Raw genomic sequence first — 17,916 nt, forward strand, 5'->3', positions numbered from 1 at the left:
AAATCAAGTCCATACCAAGCTTTCAGTTGGCACATCACTGGATTCATCGGGCAACCGGGCCGGGTTATAAAATCAGGAAATTAACTAAGCAAGAAGATGTGAGAATAGAAAAGGAAAATAATATTTAAGAAATAAATAAATAAAAGACCGAGAATAACGGGGACCCACAAGAGTCCAGGTCGTTCGCTCCGAATTTGGGATGGATTCAAAAAGAAGAAAGAGTACGTAAGAGAAAGTCCTAATACTGGTGAGAGTGTGCTTTTCTAAAACGTCACCAAATAGACTCCTCAAAAACTAGAACTGATTTTCAACTCTGCTTATAAATCACAAAGAGTGACGCAGAGACTTTCTCCTTTTCTTTTCTCTTAATCGTAAAAATCTTTTCTGTGAGTGCAATGTGCTGTAGCGCTAGGTTTTGCTGAAGGATTGCGAGGTTGGCGATCGAAGATATGTCAGCCGACGGCACAGCCACCGCCGCCGCCCATGGCAATTGCCTCAGCTTGCAGGAAATCATAAACGAGAACGTCGACCTAGTGAGACTCCTCCTCCTATTTTTCTTTTATTCTATTTTTTTTAATGCACGTATAGTTGATGATGATACCATATTAATTACTTCTAGATTGTAGCAGATAACGTGTTGATTACGAGACTCAGCTTTCATGATATAAATCGTCTTGTTTGGTTTTGGCTACGGCATTTTTTCGAAGGTTTATATTGTTGTTGTTGTTTATGTTTGTTACGTACGTAAGCTTTACTGTCTCTGCTTTCAAGATATATTTTTTTACGATACACACACACACAGATACTGATAAACCTCGCTTTATTGCTATTAATGACTTGGGTGTTTTGTTGTTTGGTTTCCAAGACATCAGAGTTCTGCTTATGCGTTAATAAACTTCTTTTGAAATTTTGTGCTTTTGTTCTGAGGTTTTAGTAGATTTTTATTTATTTATCTATTAACGGTGGTTGCTTAATGGTTTTGGAATTTAACTACAGGAGCGTATTCCAGTTGATGAAGTATTTCAACGATTGCAATGCACGAAAGAGGGTTTGTCTACAGAGGAAGGCCAGAAGAGGCTTGAAATTTTTGGTCCAAACAAGCTAGAAGAGAGAAAGGCAAAAAAAAAAAAAAAACGATAATTTAATCTTTTATTTATTTATTTTGCTGTTAATTTTGAAGCTGTAAGATGGAACTGATAAGCTGGATTGTTTGGAACAGGAGAGCAAGATTTTGAAATTCTTGGGTTTTATGTGGAATCCACTCTCATGGGTCATGGAGGGTGCTGCTGTCGTGGCCATTGTTCTTGCAAACGGACAGGTTAATTTGCATTTCTATGTCTCTATATTTGTTCATGAATGTTTAATTTTTATTTGTCTGTGTGAATTAATATAAATGCAGGGCAAGCCACCAGACTGGCAAGACTTCGTGGGTATTGTGGTATTGCTTCTTATTAACTCAACTATAAGCTTCGTAGAAGAAAATAGTGCAGGCAACGCTGCAGCAGCTCTTATGGCAGGTCTCGCCCTGAAAACCAAGGTATAATATTTGCATAACAGCATCTGACTCTCTCGCTTAATTCGGAAGTCTGTAGGGACTCAAGTACAAGAACTAATGACATTTATTCTTTACATTTTTTCTTTTAATAATGTTGATAATTTTGTTTACAGGTTTTGAGAGATGGAAGGTGGATCGAGCATGAGGCTGCTGTCTTGGTCCCGGGAGATGTAATCAGCATAAAGCTGGGGGACATTATACCAGCAGATGCTCGTCTGCTGGAGGGTGACCCGCTTAAAATTGATCAGTCTGCTCTCACTGGCGAGTCTTTGCCAGTTACAAAGAACCCAGGTGATGAAATCTTCTCTGGGTCTACTTGCAAGCACGGTGAGATTGAAGCTGTTGTGATTGCCACTGGGGTGCACACCTTTTTTGGTAAAGCTGCTCATCTCGTAGACAGCACAAATCAAGTGGGGCATTTCCAAAAGGTACAGAGTCTGGAGGGCTAACTGGAAAAAAAACTTGTAGTCGACTCTGGGGATAAAGAAACAACAGAAGGAAGTCAGTACTTGATAAAGAAAGATGAGAAAGAGCATGCTATTATTGTCAAAACTGTTCCATAATTTGAAATCAGCTCCAGAAATTATCAGTTAATCTACCAAGTGTTAAATCATTAACTATTATAGATTATGTATTATTCCAAGGTGTTAGCAGATGTTTTGTTTTTTGAAGGAACAAAATTCGAATTATTAGAATTTCTAGTAGCAAATAACAAACATCACCATTGCAGGTTCTAAAGTTCCATAAGTGCACTTTCAAGTATCTTCTAACTTTCATCTTTTCTTTCTAATGGATGCTTGATGGTGATATGGTTTGATCAGGTGTTGACATCCATTGGAAACTTCTGCATAGTCTCCATTGTAGTGGGAATAGTCATAGAGGCAATCGTAATGTGGCCAATTCAGAGCCGCAAGTACCGGGATGGTATTGACAATATTTTGGTGCTTCTTATTGGAGGAATCCCTATAGCCATGCCAACCGTGTTGTCAGTAACAATGGCCATTGGATCCCACCGGCTTTCACAGCAAGGTGCTATCACAAAGAGGATGACAGCTATTGAAGAAATGGCTGGGATGGATGTATTATGCAGTGACAAGACCGGCACCCTCACTCTTAACAAACTTACAGTGGACAAGAGCTTGGTCGAGGTTAGTACACACAAAATTTGTAAGTGATAGCTCAAGGTAGATTAATTAAGGAGGGCTCCCCCCCCTTCACATAGCACATAAAACTGTAGGACAACGAGGAAAAAAAAAGGAGCGAAAGTACAGAGATGACAATTTCACTCAAAATCAATGAATACAGGTAGAATCAACCCAAATAGATTTCAAAATTTTAGACCCGATCAGGACACAGGTTCCGAGTAAAATTTAAAGGGCAAAAATTTGGTTTGGAACTGGGTGTTAATGTTTAGTTTAATTCACCTGAACCCAAACCCTACCCATCGAAGATAAATAAATAAATAAATTTAAAGTTTTAAAAAATGACATACATATAGACTAATGTAAACTATAGTATTTAGGTTCAGATGTAAGTTCAGGTCATGAATACCAAATGGGTACTTAAAACCTGATTGGGTATCAACATTTCATATTCGTTCAGCTTGGGCTCACTGATTATTGATGTTTTTGTTTATTTTTCAGGTATTTGCTAACGATGTTGACCAAGACAATGTGATTTTACTGGGCGCTAGGGCCTCCAGGATTGAGAATCAGGATGCTATCGATGCTTGTATTGTTGGGATGTTGGCGGATCCCAAGGAGGTAACGTTACAGTTGATCATGAGATATGCAAATACTTTGACAAGCCTTCATACGGCACTAATATGCTGTGCTTCCTCACTTTAAATTTCTTAAAAAACTGGGCCGATAAAAAAGAAAAGGATTAGCATTGTGAACACTTTATTAAGGTGCTGCACAGTATTAGCAACAAATCTTCTAAATAATCTCGCTGAATAGAGAAAAATGGATGAGGTGATGACTAGCAGCATCATAGTAGAGAAGAGAGAAGTAGGATCAGACTTTAAATCACATTTTGATCCTTGGCATGTATTTTTTATTTAACTGGACCTAGCTTGCTGCACTTTCATCTTACTTTATTGGCAATTAAGCTTATTTTCCCTAGCTTGTAACTTGTCAAGAAAGCATTGCTCTCCGACTGACTGTTTACCTCACCGACAATGTCAAGTGTTGGGTTATTATGACCTTTGAATATAACTGAATGCCTGACTATGAATTTATTTCACTCTGCAGGCCAGAGCAAGCATCACTGAGGTGCATTTCTTGCCATTTAATCCAGTGGAAAAGCGTACAGCTATAACATATATCGACCCTGATGGCGATTGGCACCGAGTTAGCAAAGGCGCCCCCGAGCAGGTTATAGATCATCTATTGCCTCGTATTCCTTCTTCTTCCTACCCTTTTACTACACTATATCGTCAAATGCATTTAAAATCTCCTGACAGATCATTGCACTGTGCAACCTCCGGGAAGATATAGCAAGAAAAGCTCATGCCATCATTGATAAGTATGCTGAACGAGGCCTCCGCTCCCTGGCTGTTTGTAGACAAGTGAGCTCATGTTCTCGTTTCCTCGGAATTGTGTGTTGAAGTAATTACTGATACATGGAACTCTATCTGATTTAGACATCTTGTCTTTGCAGATTGTCCCAGAGAAAACCAAGGAAAGCCCTGGAGGACCATGGGAATTTGTGGGCCTGTTACCTCTCTTTGATCCTCCTAGGCATGACAGTGCAGAGACCATTACTCGTGCCCTCAACCTAGGTGTCAATGTTAAGATGATCACGGGTGATCAGCTGGCAATTGGCAAGGAGACTGGTCGGAGGCTTGGAATGGGAACCAACATGTATCCCTCTTCTGCCCTCCTTGGGCAGCACCCGGATGAGTCAACTGCAGCCCTTCCTGTTGATGAGCTCATTGAAAAGGCTGATGGCTTTGCTGGTGTCTTCCCTGGTAATTGGACTAAATTCTACTGTTTCAATATGATTAATGTTGTTTACATGGATCTTGATGCTTCCCACGTTGTTCGATGCTTCGCTCGTCATCGCAGCATCTAAGTTTATTTTCTTTTAATAAACAAAAAACTAGATCCCCTTAGAAATGAAATCCTTTATGAGCATTCATTACATGGATTTATTCAATATTTTGGAATTAGCTGGTGAGACATGAAACGATTTTGTAAAACAATATATCAAGAGAGGTGGAAGTTTTTCATCTTGCCTTTTCTGCATGAAGAAGAAAATAATATTAGTTTTTTCCTTTTATGCATAAAAAACATATCGATGAATTTAATTAATGATCATATATTCAGAGCATAAGTATGAGATTGTGAAGAGGCTGCAAGCTAGGAAGCATGTTTGCGGGATGACTGGAGATGGTGTTAATGACGCGCCTGCTCTGAAGAAGGCAGACATCGGAATTGCAGTGGCCGATGCAACTGATGCAGCCCGTGGTGCATCTGACATTGTCCTGACAGAGCCAGGATTGAGTGTGATAGTGAGTGCTGTGTTAACAAGCAGAGCCATCTTCCAGAGAATGAAGAATTACACCATCTATGCAGTGACTATAACCATCCGTATTGTGCTGGGTTTTCTGCTCCTTGCTCTAATTTGGAAATTTGATTTTTCTCCGTTCATGGTTTTGATAATTGCCATTCTTAATGATGGGACAATCATGACTATTTCCAAAGACAGAGTGAAACCATCTCCACTTCCTGATTCCTGGAAGCTTAAGGAGATCTTTGCTACTGGTGTCATTCTAGGCACCTACTTAGCTTTAATGACTGTTGTATTCTTCTGGATTGTTCACAGTTCCGACTTCTTCTCTGTAAGAATTACTAGAGACCTTACAACTAGCACTTGGTTTTATCATGCTGTTTATATTTCTGTAAAGCATATAAGAACGTGTAATGTTTGTTCCTTCTGCCAGTTTGTCACTGCTATAGTGTCTTCTGTAGTACTAATAATGATAGCACACTGTCAATATTTGCAGGATAAATTTGGTGTTAGGTCCATCAGGAACAACCATTACGAGCTAATATCAGCTGTATACCTTCAAGTGAGTATTGTTAGTCAGGCACTCATTTTCGTTACTAGGTCCCGAAGCTGGTCTTATGTCGAACGCCCTGGTATTTACCTTTTGATTGCCTTTGTCCTGGCACAACTGGTGAGTTGTTTAGAACTTTTCGTTCCAGTTGTTTTTTTTGTGTGTGCGCGCGCGCGCGCCCGCACGTGCATATTGTAAAAGTACAACCTAATGATCAATGTTTCTGGTTTACCATTAAGATTGCGACAATCATCGCCGTGTATGCCAATTGGGGATTTGCGAGGATCCATGGAATTGGATGGGGATGGGCAGGTGTTATCTGGCTTTACAGCATCATCTTCTATATCCCTCTTGATTTCCTCAAATTCATAATCCGCTATGCTCTAAGTAGCAAATCCTGGGATAGTCTCCTCCAAAATAAGGTCAGTGTGATCATTTGTTTTTTACTAACGAATCTTTTGATATGTCAAGTCTCATCTTGAAACCTTCTCCCCTATGTTTAATATTTACCGATGTTACACATGATTATGCAGACAGCTTTCACCTCAAAGGAGGAGTACGGAAAACGAGAGAGGATGGCGCCAGGGGCTGCTGATCAAGGCACCAATCATGGACTGCATCCTCCCGAGGGCTCAGAACTTTTCAATGATAAGAGCAACTACAGAGAGTTACATGATATCGCTGAACATGCCAAGAGGCGCGCTGAGGTCGCTCGGTAATGATCTCCGAAGCTTTTGATTTTCACTATTAGCAATTTCTTCCCAATCTATGCCTACATATCTTAATTCCACTCATGATCTCCTTTGTTCCAGGCTGAGGGAGCTTCACACGCTCAAGGGTCATGTGGAGTCAGTGGTGAAACTCAAGGGACTTGACATTGAGACCATTCAACAACACTACACTGTTTGAATGAGAAACAATGAGTTTATAGTGTCTCTCTCTCTCTCTCTCTCTCTCTCTCTGTGGAGAGGGGAGAGAGTCCTAGGTTCGAGGGATTAGGGTATTAATCTATTTCATTGTTCTTCTGACAATCTTGATTATTAGCTTGTAAGATATGCAAGATTTGGGAATAATCAACCCAACATTGAATTTCACTATCACATACATTTTCGCGTCTTGCATGTCAGCTTTCATTTCTGCTTCTAGAGTAACTACCTCATAGTTTTGATCCAATCATATGGGCTCATCTTCTTACTTCTATGAAGAAAATTATAGCTTGTAAAAAATTAAAAAATAAATAAAAAAACAGACAAGGTTCTATGTGCGTTCGCCATTTAATGAAACAAAAAGCACTACAAAATTATTTTTTAAATATATGTTCAATTAAAAAACATATCATACATCAAACACACTCAATATTACAGTGATTTTGGTATACATGTTAACAGCTAAAGGAATTTGATTTCACGAGCTGTTAATATCGTAATAGCTAAGTTGTGGGAAAAAGCCTGTGGAAATCGAATTATCCATAGAGTTGCACAAACTTGGAGTGAAAGGACACGAGATAATAGAATTCTAGTAGAGATTGAAGGAGCAGGGCAGCTTTTTCCATGATTAAAAGACATAAAATTCCAGAAGCAGAGAAGCTTTAGGAGATCAGGGGCAAAAAGGGAACAGAGGGAAGCCACCCTGGCTATCAGAGCCTGGTTTCGATCCAGGGACCTGTGGGTTATGGGCCCACCACGCTTCCGCTGCGCCACTCTGATTGTTGATATATTTAGGACGTTAATTTTAATTAAGATATTTTTTTAGTTTAGAGGGGATGAATTAGACGGAACAACTAACCATGAAATGGGAATAGTTTCAATTGGTTAATCTTTTCCAATTTTAGTGGATTAGTGTGCAGATCAATAGTGTTATCATGATTGGGCTTATTAGATAAAGTATAAACTTACGATAGTTATCTCAATCCAGCAATTCTTTTACAAAATGTTGTTTACACACCATTCATTAGAGAAACTGCAATGGGGTCGAAAGGGACTAGAGTTTGGATTGTTTCGTAAACCAGGTAGGCTGAAAACAGGCCATTGGATCGCATAACCATGAACCGTGATTTCTTCATTAATATTTAGATTTAATCTATGAATTTGTGATTATTTTCAGAACTTGGGTCTTTTTCATGGTGCAGACCCAGGTGGGATTCGTGAAAATGGATGTTGCCGGCAGTTCGCAAGCTAATCCAGGGAAGATTGGTTTTTCACCTCAATATTTTTTTTGTTAGAATATTTTATCCAATTCTAACGTATTTATATATTTTTTTTTAAATCAGGAAAAGCTTATTCAACTCAAGGATCAAGTCTAACTCTACAAAACAACAGAGAAAAATGTACGATTTCTAAATACATGGGTACAGATGGTAAACCTTAATTTTACTACCACTACTACATGTTAGAATATACAGAATGTGACCTAATTAGTCTAAATGTAAATAATTTCTAACTATAAATAATTATTTTTTCCTCTTAACCTTCTTGATTGGAAAATAACCCGAATGCTTCAAGTACCACAATGCCCCTTCAGCTGCATGTTCAGCCGCTGTTTTCTTTGTTGATTTAGGATAACCAAAACACTCCAATACAGTCGATGCTTCTCCTTCAATCCCAATTACAACCTTCTAGGTAAACCTGCAATGGATCTTGAAATACTCATAACTTAAAAGCTTTGAAAAATAGAGAATGAGAAAGAAATGTACCCAAAGGAAAAAAAATGACTTGGTTTAACCAAGATTGTTTACTCCATATTTTGTACTTACAATTTCTTGTGGCATGGTCCTTCTTCCTTGAAGCATTCAAATAAAGGGGGCTTCCACTTGTTTGCAGCTAAAGTCTCCAGCAATTGTGATTTGGCAGATATCTTTGGCCCACCTAAAAGAACAAGATGTTAGCTAGTAACATTTTGGTGGCAAATTTCAATCCTGAAAATCCCAAATTTGTGCTTTAAAGCAAACTTTATCAAAGAATTCAGGACAGTTCTGGTGAACTCACTACCAGTCACTAATCAATGAAATTACCTGAGTCGTTATGAGAGTTTTTATCATCCTTGCTCATTTCACCCACCTTGGTTGTGTTCTTTATGGTGCTGGAGCCATCTCCAGTCTTGATGATTTGTGATGGGTTAATATCTGCTAATAAATCTGCTGTTGTGTTTGCTTCATCATCAAATTGTTTTGCCGGCTTCAGCCCCTCTTTGGGTCCTGCCCTAGCACCTTCTACAACATACTTCATAGTTGGCTTGTCTTTCTTAATAATCTAGAAAACAACATGATACGCAGAAAACAGAAAGAAAAAGGATTGAAGTATGGAATTACATTTAACCAGGTAGATAAATAAAGATTCCATAAACAAAGATATTGCTCATAGAAAGAACAATCGAGGGAAGTTTTTGGTTGTTTATACCTGGGAAGGGGTTGGTGGTGGCGGTGGCTGCATCTACAGGAGGAAGGCGTTTGAGATTGATGCGTAGCTGTTTTGGTTGCGTGCATTTATTCCTTTTCATTTCCATGGCAGGGGTAAACTAGATAAGTTCATTTCCCCTGCAAGGGTACAGTTTTGTGGGATTATTGGTGTATTTACTCACTCTACTCTTAATTTGTTTTAGTATGGTCCATACATGTTTTTGTTCTGATTATCATCCATTAAACCTTTTTCTTTTTTCTTTTTTTGAAGTATTCGTGATTAAACCATAATTAGTAATGTTGTTAAATTATCTATCTGCCCTTTCTCTACTTTAAGGTCACAAAATGTTTCTTTAAATTATTTTTGTTTGATAAAGATATTAAATGGATGATTTTTAAGTGTTTTTGGATGATTTTTATGTGTTTTTGTTAAAAATAAAAAATATTATTTTTATATATTTTTAATTAAAAAAACACTCTATACTACATTTCTAATCATATATACTTTTATCATTTCTCAATTTTATTATGTATTTATATAATGATAGGTTATTGAAGGTAGTTATGGTTTCTAACCATGGCTGATGAAAGGGGAAAATATTACAAAAATAAGAAGATTAAGGATGATAGTAGAATAAAGAAGAATAAAATGATCAAAATAAGAGAAAATTGAGAATATGGCTCCCAAATTGACCACTAATTTAACTTTAATAAGTTACGTGCCGTGGGATCCTCATTTCACAATTGAAGAGGAGACCAGATGGCAAGTAAAATAGTAACCAGTGCTGTCTTTCAAAAGGGGCCTAATATTAAAATACATTTGACCTTGTTTTACGGAAGTTATATTTGATAGTGTAGTAAACAATGTTTTTAAAATTATTTTTTTATTTTTAAAATTTATTTTTAATATTAACATTTTAAAATTATTCATGCTAAAAAATTTCATAAATTTTTCAGAAATACATTAAATCACAAAAATAAACATATCAAGTGATTGTTTAGCTTCACATGTTCCAAGGCTTTGATAGCAAAAGGGAGTTAATAAAGCAATCCACATTTAAAAAAGAAAATTTAAAACAATTAAATTAAATTTTATTTTTTTAAGGATTTGATCTGAACTAAGATTTGGATTATCGAGATAATCTATCAAATTGAGCAGGGTCTTAAAACCACGTTTAGGATCAATATTCAGAATTAACCAGCTTAATTTGATAGATTAATTAAAAAATTATGCTGATTATTTATAGTTTAATTTTTTTTATATTTACCTTCCATTTTTTTTAATATTACAGTTTATATTATTTATGTAAATTATATTAAATTATATAATAATTAAAGATATAAACTATATTTTTTAAATACGAATGATAAATATAAAAATAACTTAACTATAAAATAATCTAGATAATCTTTTCTTTTTAATTTTAGGTTTGAAGTTTAGGGAAAGTAACAACAAAAGAAAGGTGTTTTCCATTTTTTATTGGTTTGGATCAAATCTGAACAAGTTAAACGAGTCTTTTTTAATAAAAACAAATGTAAATTTTAATTGGATCAATATATCGTACTAAAATTTTATAAATTGTTCTACAAGTTATATTTATAAAAAGTTAGTTTATTATGACCCTGTTTGAAATTGAGTTTAAACATGTTTTTTATCAAAAAAAAATTAAAAAAAATTTGTTTTCAAATTAAGTTTTTTTAGCATTTTTGGATCGTTTTAATATATTAATGTCAAAAATAAATTTTTTTAAAATAATATTTTAAAGCATTTATAAAAAAAAAAAAAACTTTTACCATATTCTTAAATACCATTAAAATGGTTTCCATGTTTAAACTAGATTTGGAGGTTATTGTTTCAGAGTTTTTTATTTTTGAGTTTCTTTCCTAATTGTTGAATATTTATTTAATTTAAGTTTTATTAGTTATTTAGGTTTAATTTACTATTTAAAAACAATTTTGTAACATTCAATTATTAAAATTCAAAGTATTAAATGGAATTATCTTTACAATTTAGCCTTAAATTTAGGATTGGTGAAACCTTTTTATCATACAACGCGTCATTAGCTCATCAATCTGGAGGTTTACAACCATGATTACAGGCACTTGACATACATTCTCATCTTGACAAATCTTGAATGTAACCTTTCATATTGTCCACATACGCATATACAAATCATTGGACATCTATATGAAGCAGTATGGGAAAGAAATTTTAATATGGCTATTTGCTTTGATGTTCTTCGACAATGCTGTCTAGATTTGGTTGCCACTGATCAAGAGATGTAAATCTGTTGGGTGATCCTGTTGTCATCTGCTTTCTTCTCTTCCTGGTACAATCCTTGGACTCAGAACACCCTATGCTGCCTGATGATTTTGTTTCTTCACTTGTATTAAGAGTGTTGGCTTTACTATCGATGTTAGTTCCAGTGGTGTTTGCTCTCTCATCGTCGTCTCTGTGTAAGCAAGGACACGGTGACTTCATGTTCTTGCTAATAAAATACCAGCAATTGGATGAGATATCACTGCCCCTTTCATCGTTGTTAGGGGTCTTGCTGGCTCGGACATCATTGATTGGAGATTGAGATCTTGTGTTGGACCTACGCTGAAGCTTTCTGATTGTGTTTATAGGAACGACATAGAACTTCTGACCAAGCAGTAGCATGGTGTCTGGTGCAACAATAGCCCAAGGCTGCCGGAACACATGCGGATAGGCGACTATGCATCTTGGGTTACGAAGCATGACCTCTTCTGCAAGAACAGGCCTATCATGGAGCTCTACGTGACCTCCGGGATGAACAATTTTAACAAGCATATTCTTGGTGCTATTGGTGCAGATGAAGCTTGGTAGTACCATTTCTCTTTCGAAATTTAAGAGATAAATGGAGAGGAAATGTGGCCAAGTAGTGGGGGGAATTAAGCAATTGTAGCCATCTCGTGGGAGTTTAGAATGTTCAATAAAAAGGATACGGAACTGTTGATGAACTCAAGAATATATCTCCAATTTCACGGTTTTTGTTTTATTTGTTTCTTTGATAATATCATGGCCAGTATGTCAAATCTAAGCATTATGTTGTAGAATACGTCTGTTTGTTGCCTAACTGTGAATCATGTCGTTGCATGACAGACAAGAATTACATTGTCTCTCATAATTGATCGCCACCCTGCATCATTGATGATCTGCATCATGTGATAATCAAATAGAATTCACTTAGTTTTCTAGGTATACACATGCATGCTGTCATCAGAATATGCTTGATAATCTGCTTAGATTTTGCATTTTACAGTTGGCGTTGACGAGGATTTCAGGATCTGTGCATAGTTCTCCCATCTTCCGTGTCTGTATCCGACAGGGTGGACTTGAGTCAAAATCCTCAACAGATGAATTCAAGAGTTTTCGGACCTTGCTTAATAGCGTTCCTTTTGTCCTATTGGGTTAGGCCATCCAAGCTTCTGCATAAGACAATTATCTTGTATCATTTGCTACCTCAATTGGTTTATACTTTCTTCGATCCTAATTGCTGTTTGTTTTTGGGGGCAGTATTGTATCTGCCATACGAAAATATTCATATTCCAATTCCATATCTGGATGAGGCATCCAAATTCTCTAAAATTACTAGAGTTTTACATTGCCTTAGCCGATCTAAGCTCTCTCCTGCTTCATCAGAAAGCAGAAATAACTTTGTTCAGCAGCTCTTATAAATTTAGTTGAAGTAAATATGCAAAGCGGGTAGCCCGAGCCTGGCTGGTTTATTCCAACTTTATTTCCATATTTAAAGGCAAGTTTTTGAGTTATACAGAAGAATGATAAGTTTCAAACCAGTCAAAATGGAACGTAATGGCTTATATGTAATGATGAAACCATGAATAACTTAGTGTCCATCGATGTGCAAATGAGCAAGCGTTGCATGTTACTCAAGAAAAACTCGGCACGACGAATGGTCATCTAAAGCTACAACTTCACACATTACAACACCGTTAAGGCCATGTCTTGCAGAAAATGACTTGAAATGTCAGAGAGGGCAGCTTTGGCTACAGCGTTGTATATCTCCTGATCTGCAATGCATTGCTGCTCAAACAGCTGAGCTCTGGAGAACTATGATCACGGTGTTAAATATCCACATAACAGAAGGATAGAACAATATCTGGTGATCGATTAAGTTGACTGGATGAAACAATAGAATCTACCACCGTACATTATTTTCATGTCCTTCAGCAACTACCACCCTCCTTTTTATCTGATATCGGGACATCTTACTAAAACCTCGGAAAGTTGTGTTGCTGAAGATCCAATTATTGAGGCAGTTTAAGGGGAAATCAACTAAAAATAAATTCAATTAACAAATGTAACAATGAAAAAAAAAAAACTCTAATGATTTTCATACATTTAAATATACAAAAGAAATGGTCAGTTTGAGATGTACTCATCATCAGAGAGAAGGCAGGGCAAGAGGAACAGGTCCTGTAATTCTCAGTGACCCTCCAAGCGCAAGAGGTACAAGAGGGATGAGAGAGTGCAGGACATCTGTTATCAATGGCCTGTAACTTGGTTCTTGTTGCACGCATAGTACTGCCACTGCAGCTACCTACTCAAGGGTAATATGTGATTAAATTTGTACGCTAAAAGCAAGAACAAAAAAGTAACGAGCACACAAATATTTAGTTTCTTATTCAATATACCTGGTATAAGTGTTTTAAATTCATAGTGTCTTTGATAACAGGATCCACAAAGTTGGGAAGCTTTGATCTGTCAGCGAGCCGAGGCATGGCCTACATGTAAAAAATGATGGTACAATTAGGTTGACTCCTCGAGGCATGACTGCTAAAAAATGTTGAAGGAAAATTACCCATGAGACTATGAACTGAAAATGATCCGGAGACGTCTTTTCCACTGGTTTTCTTCCTATCAGGAGTTCCAGAAGGAGAACTCCAAAAGCATAGACATCACTTTTATCAGTTAGTTTGCCTGGAAAGGAAAAATGGAAGCGATCATACATCTCTTTCCAAGAGATTGGCTGAATAAACAATCAGGCTTCATTCTGTATCAAAGAAAGACTAAATGCAGGAAATGTTGTTTAAAAACCTTCACTATGTAGCACCGAGGAAAGAAAAAGATACTCTCTGGTAGAATTTTATAGTTCTTGAAAATGAAATAGAAAAGATTTCCATGGATCTCCTGTTACCAAAATTCATCATCAAAAAGCACACATCAGAATTAGATTAAGAGGCTATAGCAAAACCCGCCTCATTCAACACCTGACATTCTTCTCACAGAATATGTTCAGCCTTGTTAACAAACTAAGCCTTAGGGATGAAGCGCTAAAAGACACCGCATGATTTTAAAAATATGAAAACCTTTTATAAAATATTCTGTTTAAGCATCCACTATCAGAATCTCTCCTCAACAGTAAGCATTTTTAGTTCTATTTCTCAGATATAGAGCTGAAACAGTGATTCTTCCTGGAAAATCATCACATTTCATGTGACAGAAGTTAGAACTATGAAAAGTTCATCAAAGAATGCAAGAACATGGTATTTAATTGCTGAAAATATGATTGACAAATAAACTAAGAAATCATAGAAGAAAGCAACGATGTAATTTGTAATTAGCAGAAGTATGAAAAATATGCTGGTCAGCAGCATATGACTTCTCTGGAAGTAATTTGACATACCATCCAAAAGGTACTCTGGTGCCACATAACCTGAAGTTCCTGAAAGCTTTATGTACTTGTTTTGGATACCAGAAGCTACAGCAAGGCCAAAGTCCGAAAGCTGAATAAGTAAAAGCTCATCAAACGAAACATCCTAGTTAGAATCACGGACCGGTGCTAAGAACATGCACCTATGAGGAGTGCAGTACTCATGAGGTTGTCATACATGCATGGCTTTTACCTTTGCATTGAAGTTGGAATCCAGAAGAATATTAGATGACTTCAGATCTCTATGGACAACAGGAGGATTGCAATGCTCATGAAGATACTCTAGTCCCCTGGTCAATATCAGTTTTGGTGGGAGGAAGTAGTAAGCATAAGAAAAGGATAAAGAAAGAGGTAAAGCGCAAACCAGAAAAACAGGAGTTTGAGTTACCTTGCAACATCAACAGCAATTTTCATTCGCAGATTCCAAGTTAATGCTGATCCATGTGTTGGCCCTGCATGTTCATCAATAGCATAAATAGTATAAGAAAAAAGGCACAAGTTGGAGTCTTCTAATGCTTATTTTTTAATTTTAAAAGTCGGATAGATATGAAGTTTACCATGCAATTGACTTTCCAAAGACCCATTTTGCATCATTTCATACACGAGAAACCTTTGTTCACCATGAATGCAGTAACCCAGAAGAGAAATTATGTTTTGATGATGAATTTTCGTTAACCAGTTCAGCTCGTTCTGCATTTACAAACAAAATTTCAATGGAAAGGAAAAAAATTTAAGAATCCATAATGATTCAAAACAATTGATAATCAAATCAATTTCATGTAATACGTTACCTCAAATTCTCTTTCAATGTCCTGTTCTTCACCTTCAAATCTCCTCACTGCTGCAAGGAGTTTTTCACTGAAACAAGCTTTATACAAACATCCACGACCACCTTCACCCAGGACATTAACTTCCTGGAAATTGTTTGTTGCAGCTTCCAACAAATGATATTCTATAACAGCAACTGAACCCTTCTTCTCAGCCATCCTCAAGGAAATTAATTTATCCACAGTCGGGACATCTAAATATTAAATTCAAACAAAAAAAGCTGAAATACTGAGTCTGCATAAAAAGCACAATCGTGTGTGGCATGCCTCGAAAAGGAAAATTGTAACAGCAAAAGCAAATTCAATTCTTGGAAAAGAAGATACCATTGCCTTTACTTTTGGCACTGCATGTCCTTGATTTTTTCAGTCTACAGATCCAGCAACATGAGAGAAACAACACTATTCCAACAAGGAGAGTGGAAGCAACAGTTAGTGCTATTAGGGTTCTCTTGTTCAAATCTTGGTGGTGCACTTCTTCAACCACAGCAACTAGAGGCATCCATTGATAAATAGCAAGGGAAGGCTTCCAGGTACCGGTTGTGTGTGTTTTTTATTTAGATATATATTAAAATAATTTTTTTTGAAAAAATCAATTTTAAAATATATTAAAATGATATAAAAATATTAAAAAAATATTTTTTAACAAAAAAATAAATAAATAAATTTGAGGAACACGATTTTCACCCTTCCCAAGCAGACTGACTACAGCATAGTGAAAAGCCTTGGTCGGATATAATTGCTATCCATAAAACAAAAATCGAGAAAAGCTACAACACACCAATCAGAGAAAAGAAGAATACATTAAACGAAACAGGAGGAGGTGATAACAAGTTCTGGAGAGAAAAATGCAAATCAATTATGAAGAGAAAAATCACATTTGAACGAGAGAATCGAGAGAAAAATCACATGTTACATCTAATTTTTCTATGTGCTTCTGTTTCTCAAAATAAGAACGAGTTTGGTGCAGTAGTATTAATTTCATTTCAAGGTTCATATCCGATTTCTGGGTTTTTTCCCCTATATTTCACAAGAGACCAAAGAACACTTATACACAAATTAACAATGTTGAACAAATCTATAACAGGATCACGTTATTGCACTAAGGGTTTGAATTTTGAATGCTTAGTGTGGAGCAAAGCAATCCCTCTAGCCCATTAACAAGTTCAAGTACAGAGACATACATATAAGGCAATGAGTGTTCAGGAACCAAGATGAGGATAAAAACACAAACTTCAAGAAAAGAAAATGAGCATTGATAACATACTTGGAGATTGATCTTCCATTTTTGAAGAGAAAACAGAAATGGGATTGTCTTTGCTAGCAAGAAGAGAGCCAGAAGTGGGGAAAGGAGGTGGCTCAGGTCTGTTGCCAAGCAAGAAAGACAAAGATGTACTTAACAACGCCCACATGGGCAATGACGTACCAAAAAATCATAGCCTGTTTGGGTGGTTTAGTTGTTTTTTAAGTATTTTTTATTTAATAATATATTAAAATATTTTTTTATTTTTAATATTAATATATTAAAATAATTTAAAAATATCAAAAAAAATATTAAATTGAAGCAAGAAAAAAATAAAAAAATTAAATTTTTTAAAACATAAAAACAAATATTACCTTAATTTTATATTTTTGTTTTAATTGAATGTCAAGATTATTTTTCTACCCTTAAATTCTCAACTTGAAAATCTAACTTAAATGAAACTACAAAAAAAAAAATATTACCTTAATTTTATATTTTTTTTGTAACTGAGTGTCAAGATTATTTTTCTACCCTTAAATTCTCAACTTGAAAATCTAACTTAAATGATATAGTATGTGCTGTTTATTTTTGCTGTTAAAACCATGTTTTATAATTTTTTGAAAAATATGTGTTTGTTTAAAATTAATTTTTTAATATTTTTATATGTTAATATAAAAATAATTTTTAAAAAATAAAATTATATTATTTTTATATATTTAAAAAAAATGATTTAAAAACTACATAATTCGTTACCCTACGATTGTAGAGGAAGACAAACTAAAAATTGTTTCAGGGTAAAGGACTCATGCTGGGGGCACTCTCTATAGCAATTGCCTTTCTAGTAAGCGCTCTGTCATGAAGCCACGTGTACTTTTAATGAAAATAAATTGGATTCACTCTTTGTCTAGTTCAAAGAGAAGAGGCCACGTGTACTTTTAATGAAAATAAATTGGATTCACTCTTTGTCTAGTTCAAAGAGAAGAGGGAATACCTATCATTATATCATAATTATTTCTTTTTTACTCTCTGATTTTTTTTAATTAAGGTCATGTGAAATTGGTTACAAAACTTTAAAAGATGATTGAGTAAATAAATTGCAAAATTAAATATTTAGTTTTTCCTTTTGCAATCCACACATGAA

At 35.6% G+C, this 17,916-nt stretch overlaps 4 protein-coding genes and 1 non-coding gene across 11 annotated transcripts; 1 reads left to right on the top strand and 4 right to left on the bottom strand.

The window, feature by feature from the left end:
* The first annotated feature begins 264 nt into the window (after positions 1-264).
* On the top strand, positions 265-6,724 carry LOC105119001 (plasma membrane ATPase-like). Its single transcript, XM_011017087.1, has 15 exons — positions 265-533; positions 997-1,116; positions 1,220-1,318; positions 1,400-1,537; positions 1,669-1,983; positions 2,377-2,703; positions 3,199-3,318; positions 3,808-3,930; positions 4,020-4,124; positions 4,217-4,526; positions 4,885-5,399; positions 5,565-5,738; positions 5,858-6,040; positions 6,152-6,333; positions 6,431-6,724. Exons 1-15 carry the CDS (start codon positions 450-452, stop codon positions 6,525-6,527), a joined length of 2,892 nt encoding a protein of 963 aa, XP_011015389.1. The 5' UTR covers positions 265-449; the 3' UTR covers positions 6,528-6,724.
* Positions 6,725-7,252: 528 nt separating this feature from the next.
* On the bottom strand, positions 7,253-7,324 carry TRNAM-CAU (transfer RNA methionine (anticodon CAU)). Its single transcript has one exon. It is a non-coding gene; the product is annotated as a tRNA-Met (tRNA).
* Positions 7,325-7,874: 550 nt separating this feature from the next.
* LOC105119002 (uncharacterized) lies at positions 7,875-9,170 on the bottom strand. Of its 2 annotated transcripts, none has more exons than XM_011017089.1 (4): positions 9,014-9,170; positions 8,629-8,866; positions 8,371-8,482; positions 7,875-8,242 (listed from the first exon to the last, which is right to left on the bottom strand). In XM_011017089.1, exons 1-4 carry the CDS (start codon positions 9,044-9,046, stop codon positions 8,233-8,235), a joined length of 393 nt encoding a protein of 130 aa, XP_011015391.1. In that variant the 5' UTR covers positions 9,047-9,170; the 3' UTR covers positions 7,875-8,232. The 2 variants fall into 2 exon arrangements, with proteins under 2 accessions (XP_011015391.1, XP_011015390.1); XM_011017088.1 differs by having other exon boundaries at positions 7,875-8,253.
* Positions 9,171-11,233: 2,063 nt separating this feature from the next.
* On the bottom strand, positions 11,234-11,866 carry LOC105119005 (uncharacterized). Its single transcript, XM_011017098.1, has one exon. It carries the CDS (start codon positions 11,864-11,866, stop codon positions 11,234-11,236), a length of 633 nt encoding a protein of 210 aa, XP_011015400.1.
* A 138-nt stretch (positions 11,867-12,004) lies between these two features.
* LOC105119004 (probable receptor-like protein kinase At1g80640) lies at positions 12,005-16,963 on the bottom strand. 6 transcript variants are annotated; one of them, XM_011017094.1, is made up of 11 exons: positions 16,800-16,963; positions 15,860-15,934; positions 15,500-15,729; positions 15,266-15,398; positions 15,097-15,160; positions 14,902-14,998; positions 14,682-14,781; positions 13,857-13,975; positions 13,690-13,779; positions 13,434-13,595; positions 12,005-12,664 (listed from the first exon to the last, which is right to left on the bottom strand). In XM_011017094.1, exons 1-10 carry the CDS (start codon positions 16,942-16,944, stop codon positions 13,440-13,442), a joined length of 1,209 nt encoding a protein of 402 aa, XP_011015396.1. In that variant the 5' UTR covers positions 16,945-16,963; the 3' UTR covers positions 12,005-12,664; positions 13,434-13,439. The 6 variants fall into 6 exon arrangements, with proteins under 6 accessions (XP_011015396.1, XP_011015395.1, XP_011015393.1 ...); XM_011017093.1 differs by lacking the exon at positions 12,005-12,664 and adding an exon at positions 13,188-13,290; XM_011017091.1 differs by lacking the exon at positions 12,005-12,664 and adding an exon at positions 13,188-13,330.
* Between the last annotated feature and the right edge of the window lie 953 nt (positions 16,964-17,916).

The sequence above is a fragment of the Populus euphratica genome, unplaced genomic scaffold (assembly GCF_000495115.2).
Source record: "Populus euphratica unplaced genomic scaffold, PopEup_1.0 scaffold2413.1, whole genome shotgun sequence".
NCBI lineage: Eukaryota > Viridiplantae > Streptophyta > Magnoliopsida > Malpighiales > Salicaceae > Populus > Populus euphratica.